The following is a 22,800-nucleotide window of genomic DNA, read 5'->3' as shown; positions in this document are numbered from 1 at the left end:
TTTTTTAATATAAAATTATTACTTTTCGATACAAAATGGTGACATTTGTAAGATAAAATTCTGACTTTTATCACAATATTGCCAATTTTTTTGTTGTTCTTGTCAAATAGTGAAATGTTTTGAGTAAAATTATGACATTTGTCATCATTTTGCCAAGTAAAATTCCGATTATTATTATAATGTTGCCAACATTTTAAAGTTTTCTTATAAAATTGTGACTTTTGTAGAGTAAAATGACGACTCTTTTCATAAAATTGCCAAAATGTTAAGATTTTCTTGTGAAATTGTGACTGTTATTGAGTAAAATTCAAAGTTTTATCATAATATTGCACAAATGTTCAGTTTTTCTTGCAAAATTTTGACTTGCGTTGAGTAAATTGACGACTTTTATTATGATACTGCCAAAATTCTAAGTTTTTCTTGTGAAATTGTGACCTTTTTATTGTGAAATTCCAACTCATTTTTCACAACAAGCTTTTTTATATTTGCATAGTATGTATATATTATTAAAGTCTTTATATATCTACAAAGGGTGGTTCTACAGAGACATTTTTCTCGGGTCTCAAGAAGGTAACAAATGCAAGAATGTGTGTGTGTGTGTGTGTGTGTGTGTGTGTGTGTGTGTGTGTGTGTGTGTGTGTGTGTGTGTGTGTGTGTGTGTGTGTGTGTGTGTGTGTGTGTGTGTGTGTGTGTGTGTACTCAACAAGAGAGACTGTGTGTGTCTGCTTAATGCTCAGCCAAAACACAGCAAGACATGTAAGCATGTAAGCCCTCCACACAGACCTTACAGAGCATACATTTGGCTAGGCTAAAAAGCAAGGGTGTCCAAAGTGCGGCACGAGGGCAATTTTTGGCCATCAGATAGTTTTTTATGGGCCTGAAAATGAAATGAATTTAAGCCACACCCACTACATTTTAGAAAAAGAATATGTTTCTATATATTAGCCACATGTCGCAGATATATACATCGTGAAGTGAGTTATTTACACAGAAATATTCTGTAAATATTTATTTGCATACCTTAATTGTTTCCAAACGGTGTCTAACACGGCAGTAAAACGGAAGATCAAACAAAACAGAAGGCATCGACATTGACCCACTAGCTGAGCAAGCTAGCCCTCCAATCAGCTAAACAGACTCTATAACTCCACGGTGACGTTTTGGTGAATTTACAAAACTGAAACAATACAAAAAGAATGCCATTGTAGGTCAATAATACTAACACAGACACTCGTAAACGTGTTAGCGTATTAGCTCATGCTAACAACACGAGCTTGATTACACTTAGACTTAAGACAAACTTTACTGATCCACAAGGGAAATTGTTCCACACAGTAGCTCAGTTACAAAGGATGGAAAGGGTAAGGATGGAAAGGATAATGCACACAAGCGCACAAAAAGAGGGCAAAAACAAAAAGGTATAAAGTAGACTAAAAGTGTACCATAGTAGCAATATAAATTATAACAAATGTGTAATATTTACATATTATATATACAGTATATAGCATATACTGATATATTATATTACAATAGCACGTACAAATATGCATGAAAACACTCTACACACTACAGACTTCACACATGGCACGGTTTAGTACGTGTTTTAGTTATATTGTAACTCTTACTTAGACTTAGACAAACTTTAATGATCCACAAGGGAAATTGTTCAACACAGTAGCTCAGTTACAATGATGGAAAGGACAATGCAGGTATAAATAGACTAATATAGCTATAAAAAAATGTACAAACGTTCCTCTGCTCGTAAAAGCAGCAATGTCATGAAGTGACGACGCCGTTATGCCCGTTAAAAAAAAACATTTTTAAATGGTGAAGCGGTACTTTTCAAACAGAGTATAGCACCGTTTTTGATTCATTAGTATCGCGATACTATACTAGTACCGGTATACCTTACAACCCTACACTGGAGTCTGATAAAAATGACATTTTACTTGCAGTGTTAACAATTATAAACCATGGAGCTGAATACCTGATTGAAAGGTGTTTGTTTCTTGACACGTGTAGCCCGGCAGGTAGCTGGAGACAAACCCTGGCCTCATGTCAAGCGGTAGAGATGGATTGAACGCAGGAGAAGGTTTGAGGATGTATCTGCGAGCCAGATGCAGTCATTAAAAAAGCCACATATTGCCTCCATCAGCCCGTAGGTTTTAAATGTACCATACGTATCAAAGCGGCTTTTATTTTTCAGGATGCTGCGCTCGGCAGAAAAGGTTATTTCAGTGCAGACCCTGCCGTCAAACACTAAAGGCAACACAGATTACAACAAAGATAGATTAAAGACAACAAAAAGACAGTTGAAAGTCATCAAAGGGACAATTTTTAGGTAGTTTCACACAACAAAACAAAGTTCAATGACTCCTGAGATCTGAATGCCAAACAAACATGGACGCCATACCTCCACAAATGTGTCATTTACTTTTACTCAAAAGTACAATTCTATGTTTTACACTGTGAGAGTTCACAACATATTTTCACGTCTGTTAAAGGCCTACTGAAAGCCACTACTAGCGACCACGCAGTCTGATAGTTTATATATCAATGATGAAATCTTAACATTGCAACACATGCCAATACGGCCGGGTTAACTTATAAAGTGACTTTTAAAACTTCCCGGGAAATATCCGGCTGAAACATCGCGGTATGATGACGTATGCGCGTGACGAAGTCAGAGTAACGGAAGTTATGGTACCCGTAGAATCCTATACAAAAAGCTCTGTTTTCATTTCATAATTCCACAGTATTCTGGAAAATCTTTTGCAATTTTTTTAATGAACAATGAAGGCTGCAAAGAAGACAGTTGTAGGTGGGATCAGTGTATTAGCAGCGGACTACAGCAACACAACCAGGAGGACTTTGTTGGAGCGCTAGCCGCGCTAGCCGCCGACCTCACCTTGACTTCCTACGTCTCCGGGCCGCCAAACGCATCGGGTGAAGTCCTTCGTCCTTCTGCCGATCGCTGGAACGCAGGTGAGCACGGGTGTTGATGAGCAAATGAGGGCTGGCTGGCGTAGGTGGAGAGCTAATGTTTTTAGCATAGCTCTGTGCAGTCCGGTTGCTAAGTTAGCTTCAATGGCGTCGTTAGCACAGCATTGTTAACCTTCGCCAGCCTGGAAAGCATTAACCGTGTATTTACATGTCCACGGTTTAATAGTATTGTTGATTTTCTATCTATCCTTCCCGTCAGGGGTTTATTTCTTTTGTTTCTATATGCAGTTAAGCAAGATGCTATCACATTAGCTCGTAGCTAAAGCATTTCGCCGATGTATTGTCGTGGAGATAAAAGGCACTGAATGTCCATTTCGCGTTCTCGACTCTCATTTTCAAGAGGATATAGTATCCCAGGTGGTTTAACATACAAATCTGTGATCCACAATAGAAAAAGGAGAGAGTGTGGAATCCAATGAGCCAGCTTGTACCTAAGTTACGGTCAGAGCGAAAAAAGATACGTCCATCGCTGCCTCTCAAGTCCTTCACTGTAACGTTCCTCATCTACGAATCTTTCATCCTCGCTCAAATTAATGGGGTAATCATCACTTTCTCGGTCCGAATCTCTCTCGCTCCATTGTAAACAACGGGGAATTGTGAGGAATACTAGCTCCTGTGACGTCACGCTACTTCCGCTACAGGCAAGACTTTTTTTTTTATCAGCGAGCAAAAGTTGCGAACTTTATCGTCGATTTTCTCTACTAAATCCTTTCAGCAAAAATATGGCAATATCGCGAAATGATCAAGTATGACACATAGAATGGATCTGCTATTCCCGTTTAAATTTAAAAAAAACATTTCAGTAGGCCTTTAAAGTTGTGAAGTTCTAATCAGGCTTTAATGGAAATAATGGGATGTTGGAGTTGGTCATTTCCATTGTTTCCTGTGTGTGATGTGATTTCAACCCTATTACAACTCAACCATCTTCTCCTGTTTGTCCTCCACTTTAGTTTAGTTTAGTTAAGTAAGGATCCCCATTAGTCTAACACCGCAGTGGAGACTATTCTTCCTGGGGTCCAGGCAAAAAACATCACACAATCACAAAACAAAAAATTACAATGCAGTACAACATGATCAAACAATAAAATGTTGTAATACAAAAATAGCAAGAACAAAGAACCAAAAAAAACAGTAACTTGGAGTTCACATAATAATGTTCATACCAAAGATAAAAAGAGCAATATAAAAATTATATATATATATCTTTGCAAAAATAAAACAAAGAACCAATGGCCTAAAATATACACATTAGTGTACCAAAGACAAACAATAAGTGACAAAAAAGTACTATCCATCCATTTTCTACTGTTTGTCCCATAATCAATCAAATAATCAATCAATAAAACCAGTCATGACATTAGGTACAATCTAGAATAATCTCTTTCCGCAATACTTCTCTCCTCTTAGTCTATTCTTAAAACCCACTATGCTGGTGATTGATACCAGGTATTGTGGAAGTGGATTCCAGTAAGTGATTGCCCTACACATCAGTCTTTTTCAACCACTGCGCCTGTGAGATACAGTCTGGTGTGCCGTGGGAGATTGTCTCATTTCACCTATTTGGGTTAAAAATATGTTTTGCAAAGCAGTAATTATAGTCTACAAATGATGTGTTGTTGTTGAGTGTCGGTGCTGTCTAGAGCTCGGCAGAGTAACCATGTAATACTCTTCCATATCAGTAGGTGGCAGCAGGTAGCTAATTGCTTTGTAGATGTCGGAAACAGCGGGAGGCAGCGTGCAGGTAAAAAGGTGTCTAATGCTTAAACCAAAAATAAACAAAAGGTGAGTGCCCCTAAGAAAAGGCATTGAAGCTTAGGGAAGGCTATGCAGAACGAAACTAAAACTGAACGGGCTACAAAGTAAACAAAAACAGAATGCTGGACGACAGCAAAGACTTACTGTGGAGCAAAGACGGCGTCCACAAAGTACATCTGAACATGACAATCAACAATGTCCCCACAAAGAAGAGTGAAAACAACTGAAATATTATTAATTGCTAAAACAAAGTAGATGCGGGAAATATCGCTCAAAGGAAATGAAACTGCTACAAGAAAACAACAAAAAAAGAGAAAATGCCACCAAAATAGGAGCGCAAGACAAGACGTAAAACACTACACACAGGAAAACAGCAATAAAGTCCAAATAAGTCAGGGTGTGATGTGACAGGTGGTGACAGTACACCTACTTTGAGACAAGAGCTATAGCTTGGTTATGCTTTAATGTCATATCCAACAATTGCGACAACGATTTTTTACTGTCGACTGAGTTTCGTTTTTGTTTCTGCGGAAAATAGTTCTTCTCAGGTTTCTCTATGTTTACATTTTCACACTTTGCACTATTTTCTTACACTTTGAGACAATTGTTACATATTCCTTCATTTTAAGAGCTTATTGTTAAGTCTTCAAAGTGATTTTACTATTTTGTTTACTTTTTTTTCATTTACCATGCTTGTGTTGACATTTTCTTTCTGCCTTGAGATAGCTGAGGGATCATAATCAGAGTAAATGACATTTCAAATCAAATATTATTCTCCAGCTCCTAATTGTCCAAAGGTCATAGAAAATATCAATAATTATCAATAGACCGATACAATAATATAATGTTACACAACTGTTATTTCTCATAACTAAACCTGCAGAAAATAGTTCTCGGTATTCTCTATGTTGACACTTTATGAGGCGTTTCTTACATATTCCTTCATTTTAAGATCGTATTGTTAAGTCTTCAATGTGATTTGACTATTTTGTTTACTTTGTTTGTTTACCATGCTTGTGTTGACATTTCCTTTCTGCCTTGATAGCTGAAGGGTTATAATCAGAGGAAGGTTCGGTTTCAAATAAAAATGTTTACATTTAACATATTTTTCATTCCTGGGGCCGTACTTATCAAGCTTCTTAGAGTGCCATTTTACACTTAAGTCCTGAGAATTTGCGAAATTTAGTCCTACTCTCAAACTTAAGAATAAAAGCTTTTTATCAACGTTCTTAAGTCTAAGAATCACTCCTACTCTCCACGATATTTAAGAGACCTTCAGAGGTGTCTTAAGTGGTTAGGAGTTGCCAGCAGGGGATGGCACTGAGGCGAGAGAGACGTGCGCCAACGTTCAGGGAGCGGAACGATGTCCTGGATTTGTTTGATGACGAGCAGCTGATCAAACGGTATCGTTTAGACAGAGTGGGTATTATTTTTGTCACAGATTTAATACTTTTCGATTCCTTGTTGATTTCTGCATGTGGCTGCAGTGGGCTAGTATATATAGAGCCACCCACACCAGTTTCAAATTAGTTGCCTAATTAATGAATTGGAAAGAAAATTTTATGAGAGTAGCGTATGTGTGTGGCCGTGAGGTGAGTGACGTCAGTGAGTGTGTGGGCGAGAGAAGAGAGGGAGCGGTAGCGTGAGTGCCGGCGGGGACTAGTTTGTTTTGTATTATTTTGTAGTTTATTGTCAAAATATACACTCCCATTGTCCACTTAAATATTTCCAAGATATTTCTTTATTCTTAGACAACGGATTCCCTTCCGTGATTGGTCATTTCTATGGACACAGAAATGACGTCACCTAAAATTGCGTTTACGGCACATAGTAATGTCGTAATTCAGCTCTGAGTGTGACACTTAAGATTCAGTCCTACACTTCGCTGAAAGTGTGAGTAAGACGCTTGATAACTAACTTTTAAGTGCAGCTTTCAGTGAAGAATTTATTTACTCTTTTGTCAACTCTTAGTAGACTTCTTAGGAGTAATTCTAAGAAGCTTGATAAGTACGGCCCCTGGTCTTCATTACCAACATGTCAAAAAAATATCAATGATTATCAATATGGACTGATATAAAACACTTATATAGTGATACATTTATCAGCCTTTTTGCTCAGCCGAAGTGGAAGTATACTTTTTTCCCCATTTAATTCATGACAGCACGTTCCTTAAACTTTAAAAGGACAGGAATGAGCAAATAGTGGGTTTATTTACTGTAATGTTTGCAGATACGTTGCAATAATGATTGTCTGGTCTGCTGACAACAAGCTTTATTTTGCTGCTGACTGTGATTTTAAACACGAGTCATCATTCACGATGTATCCTTCTAATGGGAAAAATGAGGTAGTGAGTTTACTGTTGATCCGTGTTGGAGGGTCCAGTGTAATCCAGTCACTGCAATAATTAGGATTGTTTGGTCATTTAAATGTTTTCAGACAGCAGACAATGAAATAAAAACCTCAAGTTGCCGATTGCAATCATCTGTGGGAGAAGTTTGTATCGGTCGGCATAATCTGAGATGGCGGGGCAAATAATGTGGTAAAGTAATGAAATACAGATGGAATATACAGTATGTGTTGGGAAAAATTAGATGGTGAAAAAGGCGATACAGTCATATTACCACGCGTTGTTGGGGTGTCCTGATCCCATACGGATATTGTTACAATATCAGCCAAAAAAACAGGTATCGGACTATATCCACCTGCATTTAAAATGTCCGATACAAGCGGTTTGTTCTGCTCCCGCTAACGTCTCTTCTGGCTAGAATTTTTACTTCTAAATACTGACGACTTGAACATACAGAATTCAAGTATGTCAATATAACTTACATGAGATTCTAAATAACTTCTCTGCTACATCCCCACATCACATACATGTATTAAAACAAACGGGGTAGCTCGATGCTAATTTACGTTGCATATGCCATATACATGCTAATAATTAGCAATGGTGATTTTACATGGCGATTCTCCACTCCTCAAAATTGGTCAATCCAAACTACATCTAAGATGTTGGTTACAATACTTTTAAAATACTTATACATATTTAAGATAACTAGCGATTCGCACTCTGGTTGTCATCTTGCAATTAACCGTGCTAGCTGGCAGCTAGCGATTAGCACTCTAGTTGACAATACGACAAGCGTGCTGGTTGCCAGCTAGCTATTAGCGGCCCTATAGTGTATTATTTGAATATTTTAAGTATTGCACACGAACAAGGCTCCTTAGGACAAGTTGAATTTAAATGCAAAAAACACAAGGCCCTTATTAATATGACGGTAATTAATTTATTGCAATCAACGCAATAATTTGATAGCCCTAATCAAGATAACTTTAGTTGACAGCTAGCAATCAGCAACGCTATGGTGCATTATTTGAATATTTTGATATATACTGTAATTCAGTGTTTTTCAACCTTTTTCGAGCCAAGGCACATTTTTTGCGTTGAAAAAATGCGGAGGCACACCACCAGCAGAAATCATTAAAAAACAAAACTCAGTTGACAGTAAAAAGTCGTTGTCGCAATTGTTGGATATGACTTTAAAGCATAACCAAGCATGCATCACTATAGCTCTTGTCTCAAAGTAGGTGTACTGTCACCACCTGTCACATCACACCCTGACTTATTTGGACTTTTTTGCTGTTTTCCAGTGTGTAGTGTTTTACTTCTTGTCTTGCGCTCCTATTTTGGTGGCTTTTTCTCTTTTTTTGGTATTTTCCTGTAGCAGTTTCATGTCTTCCTTTGAGCGATATTTCCCCGCATCTACTTTGTTTTAGCAATCAAGAATATTCCAGTTGTTTTTATCCTTCTTTGTGGGGACATTGTCGATTGTCATGCCATGTTCGGATGTACATTCTGGACGCCGTCTTTGCTGCACAGTAAGTCTTTGCTGTCGTCCAGCATTCTGTTTACTTTGTAGCCAGTTCAGTTTTAGTTTCGTTCTGCATAGCCTTCTCTAAGCTTCAATGCCTTTTCTTAGGGGCACTCACCTTTTGTTTATTTTTGGTTTAAGCATTAGACACCTTTTTACCTGCACACTGCCTCCCGCTGTTCCCGACATCTACAAAGCAATTATCTACCTGCTGCCACCTACTGATATGGAAGAGTATTACACGGTTACTCTGCCGAGCTTTAGACAGCACCGACACTCAACAACAACACATCATTTGTAGACTATAATTACTGGTTTGCAAAACATATTTTTAACCCAAATAGGTGAAATGAGATAATCTCCCACAGCACACCAGACTGTATCTCACAACACACTGCTGTAATTAATAGCAATCAACGCAAGGCTGGCACATTCAACTTAATGGCAAAGACTACTTCCTGACTCCGGCAACACGCCTAGGAGAAACTAAAATGAATGCATAATTGCAAATGAGACTCATAAGTGTCAAAAAAAAGAACATTTAACATCTAAATGTAACTGAGCTACTGTGTGGAACAATTTCCCCTGTGAATCAATAAAGTTAGTCGAAGTCTAAATTGTATACAGTCCATTCCAGACTCCGTAATTGTGTTGTACCATGACACCCAAAACTCTGCATTGTGTTCAACATGGCGGCACAAACGACAAAACACCACACACAGACCTCCTGTTGTTGCCCTCGGCTTGGGTTCTTAGCTCGTTTTGTCTGGCCTCCCATTCAACGTGGCCCCTTCATGACCACGCACATTATCGTCCATGCAGGCGGCCCCCGAGTGCACCCGGGCTCCCCGGGTGCCAGCAGTGATTCATGGCACAAGGGTCCGTAAAAAAGAGCAGCCTCCATCCGTGCTGGGGACAAGAAGGACCGAAGAGGTTTGGCAGAGGGGCTAAATCAAAAGTCTGACTAGTGGACTGGAGCCTGTTGGGACCGTGTGGGCCAAGACAAGTGTGTGTGTGTGTGTGTGTGTGTGTGTGTGTGTGTGTTCTTGTATCTCTACTCTTCTTGAGACACGAAGAAGGAAAAGTATCTTCCATATGAGGAGGTGTGAACAAGTGATGACATCAATCAATAACATTGCATCTAATAGACAATGTCTCATTTGCACCCCTGCTGGTGACATCTATCAACATGAGGGTGGTCCCAATAGGGGGGAATTTTTCAAATTGACTGTGTGTCGCGTTTAAAAGTGCTCCCCCTCTGGTCAACATATGAAATAACAAGTGAGTGTAAGAAATTGAAATGCGCGCCCTTTGGCCAAAATTAATAAAAAAAATAAAACATGTATATAGAGACATACTGTAATAACTTGAAGTAAATAATGAAGATTAAAAACCAATTGCAAACAAAAAATTTAAAAAAGAAAAAGTATTTCTCACAATGTGTTGACTTTTTTCTTATAAAATTGGGAACAATTTTCTGTTTCTGTAATATTGCAACATTTTCTTGTAAAATTATTACTTTTTTATGTTAAATTATTACATTTTAATGCAAAATGGTGACATTTGTCATATAAAATTCTGACTTATCACAATTATGCCAATTTTTCGTTCTTGTAAAATATCGACATTTATGACTTGTCATAATTTTGCCAAGTAAAATTCAGATTATTATTATAATATTGCCAACATTTTAAAGTTTTCTTATAAAATTGTGACTTGTCGTTTAAAATGACGACTCTTTTCATAAAATTGTCAAAAATGTTAAGCTTTTCTTGTGAAATTGCGACTTTTATTGAGTAAAATTCCAACTTTTATCATAATATTGCGCAAATGTTCAGTTTTTCTTGCAAAATTTTGACTTGCGTCGATTAAAATTACAACTTTTATTATAATACTAATAATAATTCTAAGTTTTTCTTGTGAAATTCCAACTCATTTTTCACAATAAGGTTTTTTAATATTAGCGTAGTATGTATATATTATTAAAAATCTTTATATATCTAGAAAGGGTGGTCCTAAAGAAGTAGGCATTTTTCGGAGGTCTCGAGAAGGTAAGAAAAATGTCTGTGTGTGTGTGTGTGTGTGTGTGTTCTTGTATTTCTACCCTTCTGGAGACATGAAGAAGGAAAAGTATCTTCCATATGAGGAGGTGTGAACAAGTGATGACATCAATCAATAACATTGCATCTAATAGACAATGTCTCATTTGTGGTGACATCTATCAACATGAGGGTGGTCCCAAAAGGAGGGATTTTTCAAATTGACTGTGTGTCGCGTTTAAAAGTGCTCCCCCTCTGGTCAACATATGAAATAACAAGTGTGTGTAAGAGATTGAAATGCGCCCCTTTTGGCCAAACTTAATTTTTTTAAATAAAAAAATATGTATATAGAGGCGTACTGTAATAACTTGAAGTAAATAAAAAAACAAAACAAGAAAATTTAACTAAAAGCTGTTTTTTTTCTCACAATGTGTCGACTTTTTTCTTCTGTAATATTGCAATATTTTCTCGTAAAATTATTACTTTTTTAGGGTAAAATTATTTAACGTAAAATTATTACTTTTTTTATGTAAAAATTATTACTTTTTGATGCAAAATGGTGACATTTGCAATATAAAATTCTGACTTATCACAATATTGCCAATTGTTTTGTTGTTCTTGCAAAATAGTGAAATTTTTGGAGTAAAATTTGGCATAATTTTGCCAAGGAAAATTGCGATTATTATTATAATGTTGCCAAAATTTTAAAGTTTTCTCATAAAATTGTGACTTTTGTCGAGTAAAATGACGACTCTTTTCATAAAATTGCCAAAATGTTAAGCTTTTCTTGTAAAATTGCCACTTTTATTATAATATTGCACAAATGTTCAGTTTTTCTTCCAAAATGTTGACTTGCGTTGAGTAAAATTACAACTTTTATTATAATACTAATAATAATTGTAAGTTTTTCTTGTGAAATTATGACCTTTTTCTTGTGAAATTCCAACTAATTTTTCACAATAAGTTTTTTTTATATTTGCGTAGTATGTATATATTATTAAAAATCTTTAAACACCGTATTTTTCGGACTATAAGTTGCAGTTTTTTTCACAGTTTGGGTGCGACTTATACTCAGGAGCGACTTATGTGTGAAATTATTAACACATTAGCGTAAAATATCAAATAATATTATTTAGCTCAATCACGTAAGAGACTAGACGTATAAGATTTCATGGGATTTAGTGATTAGGAGTGACAGTAAACGTATAGCATGTTCTATATCAGGGGTCACCAACCTTTTTGAAAGCAAGAGCTACTTCTTGGGTAGTGATTAATGCGAAGGGCTACCAGTTTGATACACACTTAAATAAATTGCCAGAAATAGCCAATTTGCTCAATTTACCTTTAACTCTATGTTATTATTAATAATTAATGATATTTACACTTAATTGAACGGTTTAAAAGAGGAGAAAACACGAAAAAAATGACAATTACATTTTGAAACATAGTTTATCTTCAATTTCGACTCTTTAAAATTCAAAATTCAACCGAAAAAAAGAAGAGAAAAACTAGCTAATTCGAATCATTTTGAAAAAATTAAAAAAATAATTTATGGAACACCATTAGTAATTTTTCCTGATTAAGATTAATTTCAGAATTTTGATGACATGTTTTAAATAGGTTAAAATCCAATCTACACTTTGTTAGAATATATAACAAATTGGACCAAGCTATATTTCTAACAAAGACAAATCATTATTTCTTTTACATTTTCCAGAACAAAAATTTTAAAAGAAATTCAAAAGACTTTGAAATAAGATTTAAATTTGATTCTACAGATTTTTCTAGATTTGCCAGAATAATTTTTTGGAATTTTAATCATAATAAGTTTGAAGAAATATTATTCGTCGAAAAAACAGAAGTTAAAATGAAGAATTAAATTAAAATGTATTTATTATTCTTTACAATAAAAACAATACATTTGCTTGAACATGGATTTAAATTGTCAGGAAAGAAGAGGAAGGAATTTAAAAGGTATATGTGTTTAAAAATCCTAAAATCATTTTTAATCTACACTTTGTTAGAATATATAACAAATTGGACCAAGCTATATTTCTAACAAAGACAAATCATTATTTCTTTTACATTTTCCAGAACAAAAATTTTAAAAGAAATTCAAAAGACTTTGAAATAAGATTTAAATTTGATTCTACAGATTTTTCTAGATTTGCCAGAATAATTTTTTGGAATTTTAATCATAATAAGTTTGAAGAAATATTATTCGTCGAAAAAACAGAAGTTAAAATGAAGAATTAAATTAAAATGTATTTATTATTCTTTACAATAAAAACAATACATTTACTTGAACATGGATTTAAATCGTCAGGAAAGAAGAGGAAGGAATTTAAAAGGTATATGTGTTTAAAAATCCTAAAATCATTTTTAATGTTGTATTTTTTCTCTAAAATTGTCTTTCTGAAAGTTATAAGAAGCAAAGTAAAAAAAATTATGAATTTATTTAAACGAGTGAAGACCAAGTCTTTAAAATATTTTCTTGGATTTTCAAATTCTATTATGAGTTTTGTCTCTCTTAGAATTAAAAATGTCGGGCAAAGGGAGACCAGCTTGCTAGTAAATAAATAAAATAAAAAAATAATAGAGGCAGCTCACTGGTAAGTGCTGCTATGTGAGCTATTTTTAGAACAGGCCAGCGGGCTACTCATCTGGTCCTTACGGGCTACCTGGTGCCCACGGGCACCGCGTTGGTGACCCCTGTTCTATATGTTATAGTTATTTGAATGACTCTTACCATAATATGTTACGTTAACATACCAGTTGGTTATTTATGCCTCATATAACGTACACTTATTCAGCCTGTTGTTTACTGTTCTTTATTTATTTTAAATTACCTTTCAATATATATGTTTTTTTCCTTCTTTATTGTGCATTTTCGGCCGGTGCGACTTATACTCCGGAGCGACTTATACTCCGAAAAATACGGTATCTAGAAAGTAGGCATTTTTCGGAGGTCTGGAGAAGGTAAGAAGTACGTGTGTGTGTGTGTGTGAAGAAGACATGGATGGTTAAGCCCCAATGAGCGTGGCAGCGTTGTCTACCCCGAGGACAAGCTGGCAGCAACTTTTTAACAGCCCTAGCTCGGAGGTAAGTACAAAGTACTAAATGTTATCTCAAACACTAGCAGGAAAGCAGTTTAAAGGGCACTGGGGAAAAGACGCTGTGAGAAACCCAAAAAAAAAAAAAAGAAGAGCTGAATATGATCGTACTTTCTCAGATTGATGAAACCCTAGTCAGGTTTTTGTGACAGACAAATACTTGCCCTCAGGCTAGGAGGTGTCATTTCCCCTTCCACTGTCACAAGGGCCACATAGAAAAAGTATCTGCTGCTCCAATGTGTGTGTGTGTAATACTGCATTTAGAAATAGTGTAGTGCAATTGTGTTGCACGCTAACACGCAGTGGGAAGCAGATGGAAATGTTGGTCCCACAGGACGGACACACATTTAAAGACTATCCCTGTCTCACGTGTCTCTCCCCTACGGCTGCCTGCTGTTCCTGACCTTCGAGATGTTTTTCCCTCTCCCTTTATTCCTCTCTATTTCACACTCACGCAGCGCACATCCACCCTTGACTGTGCACACACACACACACACACACACTAACTCTTCTTTCCTGCACCACTCTGCGTTGTGTCATTAACATGTGCTGCATTTCAAGCTTGTATCAGGCAGATGGGGCCAAAAAAAAAAAAAAAAAAGGCCCGCTACTTGGCGTAGGTACAAATAGTCCGCATGCATTACGGGGCCTAATGTACGCACACAACCTTTCTGGAGCTCCACAGTCACAATCTTTAAAGTGGTTGAAAGCCATATGCAAAAAAAAAGACACTGCTGCATTACTTAAAGGGGCCGTCCAGAAAGTTGAGGGTTCCTGGTGCCAATCCAGCTTCTGCATCCTACACGTTACCTGTTCAAATAATAAAAGCGTCTACGTGTTAATTATTACATGTAGTTTACCACCATCAATGTGTGAATGTGGAGGGAATGAATGATGGAGTCTCACTTCCCAATGAAAAGCACTTTGAGTGTCTAAAAAGCACTTTTATCAATTTTTATTTCATCCATCCATCCATTTTCTACCGCTTGTCCCTTTCGGGGTCGCGGGAGCCTATCCCAGCTGCATTCGCTAAGTCGCCACCTCATCACAGAATTTGTATTTATTTTATTTGTATTTTTTTATTATTATTATTATTTACAAAAAATTAAATAGAAACAAAACAAAAATTCCATCCATCCATGTTCTACCACTTGTCTCTTTTGGAGTCGCGGGGGGTGCTGGAGCCTATCTCAGCTACATTTGGGCGGAAGGCGGGGTACGCCCTGGACACCCAACAACCTGCAGCACCCTTTATTAATTTATAACAATTAATTAAAATAAAATACATTTAAATTAATCAATAAATAAAAATACTATTAGTTATATTTATAAACCTTCCTCTTGCCTGTGATGAGAATAAAGCAGACACTCAGGAACAAATCAATCAACCAATCAATCAATGTTTATTTATATAGCCCTAAATCACAAGTGTCTCAAAGGGCTGCACAAGCCACAATGACATCCGCGGTTCAGCGCCCACATAAGGGCAAGGAAAAACTCACAACCCAGTGGGACGTCGATGAGAATGACTATGAGAAACCATGGAGAGGACCACAGATGTGGGTAACCCCCTCCCCCCCCCCCCTCTAGGGGAATAAATAAATACGAATAAATAAAATAAATAAATAAATACAACATGTCCATTTCTCACTTTTACCTTTTCCTTAAAGATGAACTGCACTTTTTATTTATTTTATTTTGCCTAGCGTTCACAATCATTATTAGAGATAAGAACACAAATGTTTTTGTAGTCTGTTTTGCTTTCTAACATGTAAAAATGGTCTGGTTCTTGGTGGCTAGCAAGGCAGCTTAATGGGAGAAATCAACCTCTAGGTCATTTTAAAAATGCATTCAAAAAGCGTCAACAATACCTCATTTACGTTCTGTAACCTGTATGATAACCAAACTGTAGCGGCATTAATATTGTAAGAGCAAACACTGAGGAACTCATTTTTCTCCGCATGCTTCAGATTCCAAATGAGATTTGGAAACAATTTAGGTATGTTAATAAACATTTACAAAGCCGTCTGAGTAAATAACTCATTTTACAACACATCTATCTGCAGCTTAGTCCGGTACCGCTAATTTATAGGTTTTTTTCTAAAATGTACTGGATGGGGGTGCGCTCTATAGTCCGGAAAATACGGTGTGTAGCCCACTAGGAAGTGTTTTACATGTACAGTACAGGCCAAAAGTTTGGACACGCCTCTATTGTCATGACTATTTACTTTGTAGATTGTCACATCAAAACTATGAATGAACACATGTGGAGTTATGTACTTAACCACAAAAAAAGGTGAAATAACTAAAAACATGTTTTATAATCTAGTTTCTTCAAAATAGCCACCCTCTGCTCTGATTACTGCTTTGCACACTCTTGGCGTTCTCTCCATGAGCTTCAAGCACACCTGTGAAGTCAAAACCATTTCAGGTGACTACCTCTTGGAGCGCATGGAGAGAATGCCAAGAAAGTGGGAAAAAGTAATCAGCGCAAAGAGTGGTTATTTTGAAGAAACTAGAATATAACAACATGTGTTCAGGTATTTCACCTTTTTGGTTAAGTACATAACTCCACCTGTGTTCATTCATAGTTTTCATGTGACAATCTACAATGTAAATAGTCATGGAAATAAAGAAAACGCATTGAATGAGGAGAAGGTGTGTCCAAACTTTGGGCCTGTACTGTATGTAAATAAACATTTACTCAATATTTCTGTGTAAATAACTCATTTTACAACACATATCTGCAGCTTAGTCCGGTGGGGCTAATATATAGAATGTTTCTAAAATGTAGTGGGTGGGGCTTATATACCGGTGCGCCCTATACTGCAAAAACTGAAATCTAAGTAAGATTAAATATCTCAAATAAGGGTGATATTTGCTTATTTTCTGTCTGATAAGATCATTGTTCTCACTAAGCAGATTTTATGTTAGAGTGTTTTACTTGTTTTAAGTGTTTTGGTCCTAAATGATCTCAGTAAGATATTACAGCTTGTAGCTGAGATTTGATGAGCTAGAATATCAACTGTTGCAAAGCTGTGTCATCAACACTCACAAGTATAAAACTACTTTTTTAAAGTAATACTTTCTTATTTCAAGCATGAAAGAAAAAAAATCATGACTTTGACACAATTGTGTCTCATAATTAAAACAGATGACAGCCAAATGAACTTTGCTGTTTTATTTTCAATGAAACAATAGAAAACACGTACTCATAAAGTAGTACAGTTGGCACAGTACAGTAAACTGACAGTTAATATTTAAACATTTGACATGTGACATTTCTAACAATTTTGAACAGAAATAGTTCATTCACATTCAGATGAATTCTTCAAAATTACAATGAAAACATTTCTGGCCGGGGGCCGGGCTGTATATATGCTCACTAATTGACTGAAAGAGCACGCACTTGGCGTGATGATGTCATGTTATCGATGGAAAAATGCATTTTTAGACCATATGATTTGCCTGGGCGGCTAGGAGACCCCGAGAGTAGCCAGCGGTTGCCTTGTTGCCTTTCCATAAAGAACAATAAATTAGTTTTTAGTACAAGTTTGCTGGTTTCAAGAAATGTAATGCCGAGTGCATATCATTATGTCAATCAATCAATGTTTATTTATATAGCCCTAAATCACAAGTGTCTCAAAGGGCTGCACAATGTCAAGATAATGGCACTAGCATTTACTTTATTCAAGAATACTTTTCAACATATTGAGCAAAAAGGTCTCTTTTATTTCTACCAAGAAAAGTGCACTTGTTGTTAGTGAGAATATACTTATTTTAAGGTATTTTGGGGTTTATTGAAGTTAGCTAATTTTACTTGTTTTGGAAATTCTTGACAAGCCAAATTTTCTTGTTCTATTGGCAGATAATTTTGCTTGGTTCAAATAAAATACCCCTAATTTTTGTATTTTTTTCTTTTTTGTTTTTGAACACTGACTTTTTTCAGTGTATAGTCCGGAAAATGCGGTATGTAGCCCACTAGGAAGTGTTTTACATGTAGATTGAAAATCAGAGTGTGACCCCTTTAAGCTAGTCTTGTCAGCATATCACAAACATAGCAATTATAAATTTGGATGAGCTCCTTCTACCCCTTTGTACTTGTGGTCTGCAGGAGGAGGCCTGGAGAGCCCAGGAAAGAGGAGCTCCACATCACTCCCCCACAGTAAATGATTACCCCAGAGAGCGAGGACTCATCAATACTCATCACAAATGATACAAGCAGCCTGCGCCAACATAATGCATCATTCACAGCCACAGATGAAGCAGGAACTTGACAGAATCAGGCTCAGTAACACGCCGAGTGCTTCGGTGTGTCGTAAAAACGTTTGCAGGCCCGTGGCCACCGGGGGTCAGGTATCGAGGAAAGTGCAAGTCATTGTCGGCGTGCGCAACAACAAACCGCCACCTTGGCGTGAAGTGAAGCCTGGAGGACGCTGCCGCGCCCCTGACTACAGATAGCACTCCAAACAGAGCGACGCAGGCAGAAATGGAGCGAAAAGGAAGGGCGAGAGGGAGATTAGCGCCGCACGTAGCAGCACACACAAACAACTGCACGCAATCCGGCTTCCCTGGAAGCCCCTGTAGGGCACAGTTAACAACCATTTACATTCTGCATGGCTCTGAGCAGATAGCAAACTCCAAAGGATGCCTATTAGCTGCGTTATGTTTCATACAAACATTGCCATTTGAATAGGCCAGATCTAATTAATTGCTGGATTCACTGACTGCACCCCGAATTTGTAATGTAATCATAACAACCTCTTTCCAAGGGTCTCTTGTTAAATGTAATTTGAAGGGGGAAAACACCCTCTTCACAGAATCAATTCAAATCAAATGAGGTGAAAAGCAAAAAAAACTAATGTACAGCATTTTTTTTTTTATAAAGCCACGCATCAACCGTCTTGTATTGCGTCACATCTGAGTTATTGTGCAGAAAAAATGGGGAAATAACTCCAAAAGTACACTTCATTCATTAACGACAGGGGGTGTAACGGTACGTGTATTTGAATTGAACCGTTTCGGTACGGGGGTTCCGGTTCGGTTCGGAGGTGTACCGAACGAGTTTCCACACGGACATATTAAGTAGCGTGACGCACGTTGTGTAAACAATGCACACCGAGGCACAACACACGGCATGCTAGCAGCTAACCGGCTAGGATAGACTGACCATACGTCCTCTTTTCACCGGACATGTCCTCTTTTGCGGAGTTTCTTAAATGCCTCAAATGTCCGGCAATTTGAGTTAGAGTTGCGTGTTTTTCAATGTACGTTCAGGGTTAAGAAGGGGTTAAAAACAAAACAGCAGCATTGGTGAGGGAGGGGCAGAGACAGGGAGAGAGAGAGAGTTATGATAAACGCGCATGCGTCGCCAGGCTCTGCTTTTTATCCATAGATTTATCACATTTCATTTTTTATTATCTATAGCAGGGGTGTCAAAAGTGTGCCATTTGCGGCCCGCAGCTAATGTTTTTAAGGCCCACGGCACATTCTAAAAATACTATTCAGATAAACAAAAACATAACAAAAGTGAAATAAAAAAGCTTAAAGGTTAAATGTCATTTAGAAAAAGTTGCAATGTTGACTAATAAAACAAAGCTGTTTTTTTTTCTTTCAAACTGTCATTGCTCAAAACATAATATTGAATCAAAATCAATGTTATTATGAATTATTGACCTATCCAAGGTTCCCATTACTTCACATCAAATAATACACTAAGAAAAATATTTTTGGTGGAAGATTTTGCAAATTTGGTAAATAAATAACCAAAAATGTATATTTTGTTGTTTTCTTACTCTACCGAAAATGAACTGAACCGTGACCTCTAAACCGAGGTACGTACCGAACCGACATTTTTGTGTACTGTTACACCCCTAATTAACGGTGTCACAAAATAGATCAGTTAGAACAGACCTGGGCCACATGCGGCCGATTATGATTTTCAATCCGGCCCGCCGGAATGTTCTACATCATTTTTTTAGACCTTTAACATCAATAGTGTAGTCACTTGTGCTTCCTGAGCTCACTATGTTCACTGCTCGCTGTACCAAGTCAGACCTACACTGTTACAATGTCCATTTCTCAGATGATAGAATTGTTGATGACTGAGGTGCTGATAGCAACCAAACCTAAACACCCCCCCCCCCGCCCCAACCCTCTCCACATCCCACCCCCCAGATTGTAAATAATGTAAATAATTCAATGTATATACTCTGATGATTAACTTGTGTTATGACTGTATTATGCTGATAGTATATATTTGTACCATGAATTGATTTAACGTGGACCCCGACTTAAACAAGTTGAAAAATTTATTGGGGTGTTACCATTTAGTGGTCAATTGTACGGAATATGTACTGTACTGTGCAATCTACTAATAAAAGTTTTAATCAATCAATCAAACCATTATGATGTGCAGTGCTGTTTTTAAATGACCGTAAGTCTGGAACTATAGAAAGTATTTCAATGATTGAAATCTGCGCGTTTGAGTGTTATAGGAGTTATTGCGGTAATCTAGGTCAGTGGTCCCCAACCACCGGGCCGCAGCCCGGTACCGGTCCGCTTGGTACCGGGCCGCACAATACCGGTAATTTAAAAAAATATATATATATATATTTATTTTTTTTTATGAAATCAACATAAAAAACACAATATATACATTCTATATCAATATAGATCAATACAGTCTGCAGGGATACAGTCCGTAAGCACACATGATTGTATTTATTTATGTAAAAAAAATAAAAAAATAAAAAAATTTTTTTTTTTTTTTTTTTTTTTTAAATACCCTCCTCCCCACCGGTCCGTGGGACAAATTTTCAAGCGTTGACCGGTCCACAGCTACAAAAAGGTTGGGGACCACTGATCTAGGTCACAGCAGCTCAGACCATGAACAAACCAGAGTGGGCGGGGTCTGTTTTCAGAGCAGCCAGCCCCAAACACATGTGTCAGGAACAGATGTGGAAGCACATTTTTACGTGATAATATATCATATTATATGTGTTTATTACCTTTTGCATTCAAATTTTGCTGTTTTTTACGTTTTTGTTGTGTTTTGCTTAATTGTAAAGGATACACAACTATGGAGGAGCTGGTCTGAGAAGTAAAAGATGGTCATATGTTGTTAATATTCAGTGTTTTATTGTTCATAGGTAATATTGTAAATCCCACTTTCTTTATTTTCATGTACATTTTGGGTGTAACATTCAGTAAAAAAAAATTGTAAAATTCTATTCCGTTTTTTTTTGGTGGTCTGTCGTAAAGTTTTTAGAATTCTATGGGACATTGTGACTTTTGGTATTAGTGTTCCTGAAAAAAAGGGAGCCAAACATACATACTGTACAGCAGATTTTTACAGCTAAATGTATATCATCTATACACACATACACATTGGCCCTCCAGACACATTTTTTTCTCTCAATGTGGCCCCCGAGTCAAAATATTTGCCCAGCTCTGAGTTAGAATAATACATAATGTTGGATACAGAGAACATTCAAACCCTTTATTCAGTGAATCGAAAATACTGAAATTCCATGACGTAGTGAATTTGCTAACAGCTAAAATGATACACAAAGCAAACTATAACATGCTAGCCAAGAAGATACAACAATTCTTCTCAAGAAAAGAGGAGAAACATAACCTTAGAGAAAAATGTAATTTAAAACATTTGTATGCACGCACAACACTTGTGACCTTCAGTATATCAGTATGTGGCCATAAGACTCTTGAACGCATCATAATAATCCCCTCAATTCCCCCCAAAAATGGATGAAGTGGCTGGAATATAAAGACAATATAAAATACATCCATAGACCCTGATGCATATGCAAAAGTGCAATATATTTAACTGTACACTAATCTATTTATTTATATCTGCACCTTATTGCTCTTTTATCCTGGCCTACAACCAGCTAATGCAACAAAATGTTGTTCTTATCTGTGTTGTAAAGTTCACATTTGAATGACAATAAAAGGAAGTCTAAGTCTAATGTGGAATTAAATGATGGCTAATGTACTAATTTAATCCACTTTAAGAAAGTATTTTCAACTTAAAAGTGTTTACAAAGTCCAAAGAACAAGAACCATGATATACATTCTGAATTCATTCCATCAATCCATTCATTTTCTAGATAATCTTACTCATCTCACCATATGAAATATAACTTACTTCACTAATTGTTATTTATTTATTTGTATTGTTATTACTTACGGAGTATATTGTGAATACATTGAGGACAGGAAGTGAACAAAAGTGTTAGCAACTGCTGTGTAAAAGGAAAAGGGGTAAGTAGGATTAAATAAGCTCTGCTTCTTCCAACTCCTTTTCGACCACGTCGAATAGAGAAACTGGAACTTGTGATGCATCGTGTTCCGAATAAACTCAAAACTCAAAACAGTCCAGACTGAGAAGGTACTCACCGTTTGAGGTGTCTTCAGCTCTTTGACATAACTGCTGCAACACCTGGGGAAGAGAAACAAAACATTGTTGGCTTTCAGAGAAAAACACACAGTGTGAGTGAGTCACGGGAACAAAACGTGTGTATGCCGATTCGCTTTGATTTGTGTCACAAGCGAGATGGATAGGTTTCGGTGTACAATGGCGAGCGGGGGATGAGGCATCAGAAGTTCCGGGGCTTTTATTAGTATTCACGGCGTACTGGTGCATCAAACACAGTGATGTCTGAACACAAAACGCTCGTCCTCGCTCAGCCATTTCTGGCAAAACCTGTTTGTTCGAATTGGATCTCGACACTGGAGCTTTGAGTGAGTGTGAGGATATTTTCCCCAAACACAAGACGGTTCTTGCAGAGAACGCAGCCTTCCCAGGGTTCTCACGCCCATCTCTCATGCATTGTGTGAGCGGCTCAACACGACAGATGCCGCTCCGCCTGGCAGCACCACCCTGCAACACCAACGCTTTTTTATCTTATGGCTCCTCTTGATTTTTTTGGGGAGAGTATAAATGTGCACAGTCTGCTAGCAAACGTTTTTTAGCTTCAGGGCCAACCCCCGGCGTAG

At 37.0% G+C, this 22,800-nt stretch overlaps 1 protein-coding gene across 2 annotated transcripts in view; it reads right to left on the bottom strand.

Moving 5' to 3' along the window:
- The window catches only part of baz2ba (bromodomain adjacent to zinc finger domain, 2Ba), a 256,146-nt gene that overhangs the window by 183,945 nt on the left and 49,401 nt on the right, over window positions 1-22,800 (bottom strand). The window contains exon 2 of one of the 2 annotated variants that reach the window (XM_062035145.1): window positions 22,201-22,243. Coding sequence is in view for 1 of the 2 variants with exons in the window: in XM_062035142.1 (XP_061891126.1) it covers window positions 1,988-2,057 (70 nt within the window). In the remaining variant the exon portion in view is untranslated. Of the gene's footprint in view, window positions 1-1,987; window positions 2,289-22,200; window positions 22,244-22,800 lie in introns of those variants that run through there. The other variant, XM_062035142.1, reaches the window with a different exon arrangement.

The sequence above is a fragment of the Entelurus aequoreus genome, linkage group LG02, assembly GCF_033978785.1.
Source record: "Entelurus aequoreus isolate RoL-2023_Sb linkage group LG02, RoL_Eaeq_v1.1, whole genome shotgun sequence".
NCBI lineage: Eukaryota > Metazoa > Chordata > Actinopteri > Syngnathiformes > Syngnathidae > Entelurus > Entelurus aequoreus.
Note: the sequence above shows the minus strand (reverse complement) of the source record. Positions and strands in the feature narration are given on the sequence as shown.